The sequence below is a fragment of the Bison bison genome, unplaced genomic scaffold, assembly GCF_000754665.1.
Source record: "Bison bison bison isolate TAMUID 2011002044 unplaced genomic scaffold, Bison_UMD1.0 scf7180017864180, whole genome shotgun sequence".
Taxonomy (NCBI): Eukaryota; Metazoa; Chordata; class Mammalia; order Artiodactyla; family Bovidae; genus Bison; species Bison bison.
In genome coordinates this window covers 3,944,984-3,953,784 of record NW_011494752.1, presented here as the reverse complement: position 1 = coordinate 3,953,784, position 8,801 = coordinate 3,944,984, and the positions used below count along the sequence as shown (strand labels likewise).

Below are 8,801 nucleotides of genomic sequence, written 5' to 3'. Positions count from 1 at the left end.
TCCCCCGCCACTGCTGCCTCACCCTTCTCTGGAGGTTCCCTCGTCAGCTCTGGTCTGGGTGGTCTGGCTTCCCGTACCTTTGGGCCTTCTGGGAGCCTGCCCAGCCTGAGCCTGGAGTCTCCCCTGCTGGGGGCAGGTTAGTGACCCTTGGGGACCAAGGGTGTCTTAGGGCCCAGCTAGTCTAGTGAGGGGACAGAGACATAATTATGCAGTTAGAAGGAAATGTGACAGAAACTGCTCCAGAAGACAAAGGATGGAGGTGACAGTCACCTTTGAGACACTCCCCCATACCCATTTCCTGCATGGTTGTGATGGGAGAGATTGCCAACAGGACTTAACCAAGTGTGGGTTGGGGAATTAGAAAAACTGGGAATTCTTCAGGCTTGAGCAGGGCAGTAGAATAAGCAGGCTTGGCAAGTAGATGTCACTAAGGGGAGAAGTGACATCTTTGCAGCAGGAGGGTGAGACTGGTGTGTGGCAAGATCCAGGGGAGTGCTGGCCTTGGGGAGTGGCTGCTCCAGCCACCTGACTGAGGAGGGGGCAGAGGAGAGGTGACTCTAAGCTTCCCTCTGTGTCCTTCTTGTGCCTGTAGGCATCTACACCAGTAATAAGGACCCCATCTCTCACGGTGGTGGAATGCTGCGGGCTGTCTGCAGCACCCCCCTCTCCTCCAGCCTCCTGGGGCCCCCAGGGACCTCGGCCCTGCCCCGCCTCAGCCGCTCCCCATTCACCAGCACCCTCCCTTCCTCCTCTGCTTCTATCTCCACCACTCAGGTGAGGCCTTGCTCCTGGGCTCCTCCATCCCTGGGCAGGTGGGGGACAGCCTGCCGAGGACCCCAGCTTTCCGTGGGAATTTGAGAGATTGGGCTTGATCACCACCAGAACGTCTCCCTCTTTCTGGTCCTTTCTCCTCCCCAGCACACCTGGTCCCCTCCACCCCGGTGCCCACAGTTGTGCTCTAGATCCAGGAATAACCACCAGGCTGGACTCTACCTCCTTTCCCTCAGGTGTTTTCTCTGGCTGGCTCTACCTTTAGCCTCCCTTCTACCCACATCTTTGGAACCCCCATGGGTGCCGTTAACCCCCTCCTCACCCAAGCCGAGAGCAGCCACACAGGTATGTGAGTCCCTGACCCTGTTCCCCTTTCTTCACAAAGGGGCACCCCGTCACCTGCTTGTCACCCCGGAAAGGACTGGAGGGCTTTCTGGCTATCCCCCACCCTCTGGCCATTGCTGACCCTGCAAAAAAACATTCCACATATAACAAACCAGGGTACATCACTTTCACATCAAAACCCCTTGAGGCGGTGGGGCATGACCGGGAAGAATTACTACTACTCCGTCTCACAAAAGCAAAAGGCAAGAGAAGATGAATGATTTGCCCAAGGCTGTTGAAGTAGGCAAAGGTAGAGCAGCAGCTGAAATTCTGGCTCCTCGGCTCCAAGACTACTTCTCCTACCACTGTAGCAAAGCTCCCTGCTGGCCTCTTAGTGAGTTCTTGATTGGCGATTATAGAGATCCCACTGGTTGGGCAACCGGCTCTCTGGGTATTCAGGAGTTAAGAGGGTGGATCGCAAGCACCTTCCTCCTAGTAGAGTGAACACAGCCCTAGAGAGCTGATTGGTGCAGAGGTACCACCTGGCTGGTTGAGGGGCGGGGCTTGCCATTTCAGGTAAGCCTTAAAGGGGCGAATCTGACAAAACTAAGAACCCTACAGAGTAGATGACTGTATTTTCCAAAACCCAAATTGTAATTTTGTGGCTCAACATAGGGTTTTGCGGTCTAATTGTGAGTTTATTAATATAAAAGTCATATAAAATTATAATAACTACAGTAATTAAGGGTTTGCTACATGGCAGCTAAACTGTTCAGGTTAACACTTCACATTTATTACCTTATTCATAACAATCACTTCAGAGAGGTTGGTTTTAAGCCCCGCGGTCACATAGCAAGTATCCAAGTTCAACTCGGGACTGTCTAGGCCCCAAGTTCCTATGACTATGAAGTTATAAATTTTCCAGGAAAAAAAAAAGTTGGGAGGAGAAGCTGAAAGCAGCAAGGATGCAGGAGCCTCTCTGCCTAGAGGAGGAGAAAGAGAGTTCATGATTTTGCCTCCCCAGGGGCTGGGATTTCAAACCAGGGCTCCCGAGAACTAGACCTGCCTGTCTGGGGGTTGGGAGATCCTGGGGAAAGAGGTCGGCGGTAAGGTCCCCGATCCTATACCCACTTCCCAGGCGGGGACTTTGGGGCCGACTGCACCTCTTCCTCACTGATCCCTGCCTCCCTTCTCCTTCCAAGAGCCAGACCTGGAGGACTGCAGCTTCCGATGTCGGGGGACCTCACCCCAGGAGAGTCTGTCTTCCATGTGAGGGAGAGGGAGGCGGCTTGGGGGGCAGAGGGGGAGCTTGGTGGAGGGATTGTCGAAGGCGGGGGTGGGGGTGGGGGAGGCGTGCGGAAAGGCAGGCGCGCGGAGAGGGTTGGAATCCAGAGCGGATAACTGAAACCCGCGAGGCAGGGAGGCTGGAGTGGGGGAGTGAGGTGAATCTGAGCCGGTTTTCCCTTGTGACCCCAGGTCCCCCATCAGCAGCCTCCCGGCACTCTTCGACCAGACGGCGTCCGCACCCTGCGGGGGCGGTCAGTTAGACCCAGCGGCCCCCGGAACGACTAACATGGAGCAGCTGCTGGAGAAGCAGGGAGACGGCGAGGCCGGCGTCAACAGTGAGAAGGGGTGACATCGGGCTGGGTGGCTGTCCTAGGACCCCAGACTCGGTCACCTTTCTCTCCGAGGTCCCCAAAGGTCTTTTAAGGTTCCTCCTGTGGCCCCGCCCCTGCCTTAACGGTGGCCCACCCCAAGCCTAGCCTTTAACCCTCGCTGGGACCTGCTCCAGGCCCCGCCCCCTCTACGCCCGGCTTTTGGCCTTTACGACCTCGTGGCCCTGATCTAACTAAGCCCTAACTTCCGACCGCCCCTTCCCTCCAAGCACTGGGCTTCCACCCCGAGCCTTAGGGCCCCACCTGTGGTCCTCACACCTCTGGCTCCCCAAGACTCACCCGAGCCCCTGGCTAACCGGAGCCTTCTCTGCTAGGTCTCAGTCCGGTTTCCTTTGCCAGGCCCCGCCCCTGGTCACCTGGCCCCGCCCCAGCCTTCGCCCCGCCTTCCCAGGCCCGCGGGGCTCAGGCGCTCTCGCCCTCTGTCTGCAGTTGTGGAGATGCTGAAGGCGCTGCACGCGCTGCAGAAGGAAAACCAGCGGCTTCAGGAGCAGATCCTGAGCCTTACGGCCAAGAAGGAGCGACTGCAGATTCTCAACGTGCAACTGTCTGTGCCCTTCGCCGCCCTGCCTGCTGCTCTGCCTGCCACCAACGGCCCTGTCCCTGGGCCCTATGGCCTGCCTCCCCAAGGTAAGGGGGCCCCACCCAGGCCGGTAATGGGGGCCTCCGCTCTGCAGTCGGAACTGGCCCAGACTCCAGCCGCTGAGCTCCTTCCCTGATCCCCCTTCCTCAGCCGGCAGCAGCGATTCCTTGAGCACCAGCAAAAGCCCTCCGGGGAAGAACAGTCTGGGCCTGGACAACTCGCTGTCCACGTCTTCCGAGGTGGGCACCATGGGGAGGGGCACGGGGCGGGGGAGGGCTGGAGCGGGGAGATTCAAGGGCCTCCTAGTCGCATTTCCACCTTGCTGGGCTGTTGGAGGCTGGGCAGTGAAGTGATTGGCTGAGTAATTTGGTCGACTGACCCGTTCATTCCTTTACTAAGTAAGTGATAATTAGGAGGTGCCTACTTAAGTCCAGTCATTGGCTAAGCAAGCAGTGAGCAAATGGGACACTCTTGGAGACAGGCTCAATTCAAGAAAATCAATAATTAAAAGTAGAGAAAAGTGCTAAGATGGAAATCACTTGAGGGGTATGAGAAAGAATGGAGGGTGGGTGGAGGGTGGGTGGATGTACATCCACCTTTCTCTGGATGGTAGTTAGGGAAGGCAACTCTGAAAAGTATGAAGAGTTTATTACAATTTATTTTAGCCACACAGAAAACAATCCCTGTGTAATTGGTGGTGGTTGGGGTAGCAGTTGCTATTATTATGCTGTGGTTATTATTGAAATTAAACAAAGTGGGTTCTTGTTCTCCCTACCACTTACTGTGTGACTTGGGCAATAATAATCATAATAACAGCAAACATTAATTGCATCCTTGCCCTTTGTCATGTCCTGGCCTGAGAGTTTTCAAGCGTTGGTGTGTTTAGTCCTCACAAGAAGTTTACGGACTAGGTTCTCCTGTTACCCCCGTGTTATGAATGAGGAAACTGAAACAGAAGAGCCGCCAGAGCCATTAAATTGTGGGCATGGGATTTGAGCCCGTCTTTCAGTTCAACTGGCTGCAGAGTTACTGAGCCTAAGACCCAGTGGTTTCACCCATAAACAGCAGTAGCAAGTTAGTACAGGTCAAGCACTGAACCTCAGGTCTGATTCACGAGGTGGTCACTATACCACCTTCACTCTTCAGTGTTAAACAAGCATCATGGTGGGTGCTGGGGCCCCAGGAAGTGCTTTGTGAAGACTGTTTGGATTCTTAGCCTTTATCCCTGGGCATTGCTTCTTCCTCCTGGGTGGCTTTGCTTGGGAGTAAAGTGGGGGTGACCATGTGAGAATGCTGGTGGGTGCTGGGCCGGGGGCCAGAAAGGTCACACTGGCCCCCTGCCCTTCTGACCCCTCCCTTCCCCCTCCCTCCCCAGGACCCACACTCAGGCTGCCCGAGCCGCAGCAGCTCGTCGCTGTCCTTCCACAGCACGCCCCCACCGCTGCCCCTGCTCCAGCAGAGCCCTGCTACTCTGCCCCTGGCCCTGCCTGGGGGCCCTGCCCCGCTCCCGCCTCAGCCACAGAATGGGCTGGGCCGGGCACCCGGGGCAGCGGGGCTGGGGGCTGTGCCCATGGCTGAGGGGCTGTTGGGGGGGCTGGCGGGCAGCGGGGCCCTGCCCCTCAATGGGCTTCTGGGGGGGTTGAATGGGGCTGCCGCCCCCAACCCTGCAGGCTTGAGCCAGGCTGGCGGGGCCCCCACGCTGCAGCTGCCAGGTTGTCTCAACAGGTGAGGGAGAGCTCAGCCTGGGGAAGGGGATGGGGAGGCTGGCTCTGGGAGGGACTCCCCCTACAAACACCCACATCCCTCAGAAGGGAAGCTCTCCTCCTGTCTTACGGGGTCTAGAAAATCCAGTCACCTCTTGGCCCCAGCTTCTCCTTAGATGTAGACGTGAGAGCCCTCTGGATGGTAGCTCTTCAGGGACAAAAGTCGTTTGTTTATTCCTTGTGCCCTAGCTGAGGTTTTCCCTCTGGGGAAGTTTTCCCATCTCTTGTGTCTCCTCCCACCGTCCTCTCTGAGCTCAGTCTGTTTCTCTCTCCACCTGGGCCTGAGGGAGAGTGGGAACTTAGGGGGGCAGGGAGGAGTGTTTCCCTGTCTCTTCCCATGGTCTGTGTTTTGTCCCCCTGCCTCAGCCTCACCGAGCAGCAGCGACACCTCCTGCAGCAGCAGGAACAGCAGCTGCAGCAGCTCCAGCAGCTCCTGGCCTCCCCACAGCTGACCCCGGTAATGCCCCTCCCCCTAGCTCTGCCAGAAAGGTCTCAGAGGGTCTGGGCCGGTCCAGGGAGGGCCGCCCCAGGCTGGGAAGGGAGCCCCAGGCTGGGAAGGTGAGACTGTCCCTGTGGGAGTGGGGCCAGGCCCCTATGGATCATATGAGGACAAAGGGCATAAGGGTTCCTCTTGGGGGCCCCTGGGTGCTGGGGAAGGAATGCTATAGTGGCCCTAGATCACATCCCAGCAAGAGGATCTGGAGGGAAGTGAGCCCTCAGTTACTGAGCATTTCCAGTCCCAGCCCCAAGGCTCTCCAGTGGGGAACTTCAAGGTCTGCATAGAGAGGTGGCTGAGCAGGTGACAGACACGTCCTCAACCAGAGCAGCCCCTTTTAGGTCTTTCTTGTGTGTTGAGTTCTACTAAGAGTTCCTGGGAGAAAAGGAATTCTTCCTTCTAGAAAGGAGAGAGTTGCTGGGACTTCGCTGGTGGTCCAGTGGTTAAGACTCTTTGCTGCCCATGCAGAAGGCGCAGGTTCAATTCCTGGTCAGGGAACTAAGATCCCACATGCCGTGTGATGCAGCCAAAAGACAAAAACATAAAAGTAAAAAGGAGAGAGTTGAAAGAAATAGAAAAGCACTCATTTTTATGTAAAGAAACATGAGAAAGATATACAATAAACTAGCTCAACTGGTTACCTACAGAGACCAGATGGTAGCAGGAATAAGATAGCAAAATTTCTTAAGCCTTGAAAAATTGTTTTGGGTTTTGGAACGCTTGAGAATGCTTTCTCTATTCAAAGCAAAAATAAATGAATCTTAAGGGGAAAAAAATAGAGAAGTTGAAAACTATTAACCTCATTCAGTGTTCCTCAACTTGGGGTCATGCCACCCCTGGGGACTTCTGTGTTTGTCATAATGACTGAGGAATTGATTTAGTGGGGGTGGGGGAGGGATGTTAAACCTCCTGCACTTGACTGGTAGTACCTCATGTGACAAACACTGATGGTATGCAACCACTTTCTTGTCCAGATGGGGAGACTGAGGCCCAGAGTGGGGAGTTAGAGATGGAATCTTGACTGTCTCCCAGGTCTCTTGCCTCATGGTACTAGTGAGATAGGATGGGGCCCAGGCCAATCAGGGTAAGATGACCCTGGGGACCACTGGCCAGTAAGCCATCTGGCCCCCTTGCAGGAACACCAGACTGTTGTCTACCAGATGATCCAGCAGATCCAGCAGAAGCGGGAGCTGCAGCGGCTGCAGATGGCCGGGGGCTCCCAGCTGCCCATGGCCAGCCTGCTGGCCGGAAGCTCCACCCCGCTGTTGTCCGCGGGCACCCCTGGCCTGCTGCCCACAGCATCTGCCCCACCTCTGCTGCCCGCCGGAGCCCTGGTGGCGCCCTCGCTCGGCAACAACACGAGTCTCATGGCTGCAGCAGCTGCGGCCGCAGCAGTAGCAGCAGCAGGCGGGCCTCCAGTCCTCACTGCCCAGACTAACCCTTTCCTCAGCCTGTCAGGGGCGGACGGCAGTGCCAGTGGCCCCAAAGGAGGGGTGAGTAAGGGGTCTGGTTTAGGGGAGGAGCTGGGAATGGGGCAGAGGGACCGTCCTGTCTCCCTTCTCCTGGAGAGGCCCATTAGAAAAGGCTGTTTCCTCTTTGATTGGACCATTTAGAAAAAGATGATGCTCTGGGTGAGCCATTTCAAGAAAGGCATCCCTCCTTCTGAGGGCAAAGAGCCAGAGCCCGGGAGGCCCTTGGCTGGCACATGCCTACTTAACTGGGCGCCCTATGCAGGGCAACTCTCCCAACAGACACACAGATACACGGAAGTTGACCCTGTTGTGCAGCCGTCAAAGCCCAGCCCTTTATTGCACCCAACATCAGCTTTCTTGACCCAGGAAGCTATTCTCAACCTGGTGATTGGACCAGATACCTCCCCAATCCCCAGTCTCCCTTCCTCTTTTTCCAGACTGCTGACAAAGGAGCCTCAGCCAACCAGGAAAAAGGCTAAATCCACCCACGCTCCTTTAGACCCCACAAAGAGGGGCAGATCCTGGTCTGAGGGGTCCCAGCCTGCAGCGGGCACCTGCACCCCAACACTGGAGAGCCCCGGAGTATGTGCTGAGGCCTGGGGAGTGGGGGGTGCTCCCGGTGCCACGGACTGAGACCCAGAGGGGAGCCCTTTCCATCTGCCCCCTGCCCCCGCCTCTGCAGTGGCCCCTTTGTGAGGGGCTCAGAAGGACAGGCTCCAAGCCCGCCTAGGAGCCCCCACTCTCAGTGAATGTTTCAGGGTTCCCTAGAGAGCAAAGTGGGCCATGGCATAAGTGGGGGGTTGGTTAAACCCCCCACATAAAATGGATCAGCACTTGAGTGGGAGAAGTGGGGACTAGGCCCTGGGCCTGCCCCTGCGTGGAAGTCTTCTATGGAAGAAAGGGTGACCCTACTTGACCATTTTTTACCCAACTTGGGCAGATGGTAAGAGGGCTCCCTTGGACTGTTTCTTGCTGGGCTCCTTCCCCTGCCCCCCACAAGGGTCACAAGCTGTGCTTGTAAAAGCCCACAGACTAGGGGGCCGACGAAGGGGCAGGATGGCATTGAATTTGGCCCAGGCCTCCCTACCTCCCGGGGGGTGGGTCCCAGTGATGGGCTGGGGGAGGGCAGGGGGGGGGCGGCCCAGCCCCCTCGGTACCCTGCCTCTTGTTTGCACTATTGGATTTAGGAGTGCCGAGGGTGGGGAGATAGAGCTGCCTGACTCAGAGAGTGTGTGCGGGTATGCCTGTGCGCTGTGTGTGTGTGTGTGTGTGTGTGTGTGTCTGTCTGTCTCCCCCTGGTCCCCAGGTAGCCGAGGGCAGGGACAGGGGCAGTGCTCTGATGAGGCAGTACCAGAGGGGCACTCCTAGCTCTTGTTTGCACCCTCTCACCTCACCAACTTTGGTCCCTTTCTGGGGCCCAAATGGTTAACAAAAACCAGAACTGTACTCCAGTATTGGAGAGTAACTGGGGGCTGGGGGCTTCAAATCAGGGTGATATCCTGCCTTTCCTCCCCCAGACTCCACATGGTCTCAGTGCCCCCGCAGCGCTCCCCTTCCACCACTGATAGTTGGTCCTGCTTCCCTGGCACAAGGGGTGCCCCAGGGATCAGGGGAGAAGGCAAGGGGGGTAAAGTACCACTTCTTTTAGTGAAAACTGTCTCCCAGAATCAGCCAGCCTGCCCCCCTGCACCCTACCCCTCCCCACCCCCACCAGCCAGG

At 56.8% G+C, this 8,801-nt stretch overlaps 1 protein-coding gene across 1 annotated transcript in view; it reads left to right on the top strand.

The window, feature by feature from the left end:
* Positions 1–8,795, top strand: part of MLLT6 (myeloid/lymphoid or mixed-lineage leukemia (trithorax homolog, Drosophila); translocated to, 6) — a 23,373-nt gene extending 14,578 nt beyond the window's left edge. Inside the window, exons 14-24 of the mRNA XM_010843135.1 lie at positions 7–136; positions 593–774; positions 1,008–1,116; positions 2,298–2,364; positions 2,572–2,717; positions 3,201–3,398; positions 3,502–3,590; positions 4,727–5,076; positions 5,481–5,571; positions 6,747–7,103; positions 7,520–8,795. Of these exons, the coding sequence (XP_010841437.1) occupies positions 7–136; positions 593–774; positions 1,008–1,116; positions 2,298–2,364; positions 2,572–2,717; positions 3,201–3,398; positions 3,502–3,590; positions 4,727–5,076; positions 5,481–5,571; positions 6,747–7,103; positions 7,520–7,561 (1,761 nt within the window). The 3' untranslated portion in view covers positions 7,562–8,795. The remainder of the gene's footprint in view (positions 1–6; positions 137–592; positions 775–1,007; positions 1,117–2,297; positions 2,365–2,571; positions 2,718–3,200; positions 3,399–3,501; positions 3,591–4,726; positions 5,077–5,480; positions 5,572–6,746; positions 7,104–7,519) is intronic.
* The last annotated feature ends 6 nt before the right edge of the window (positions 8,796–8,801 follow it).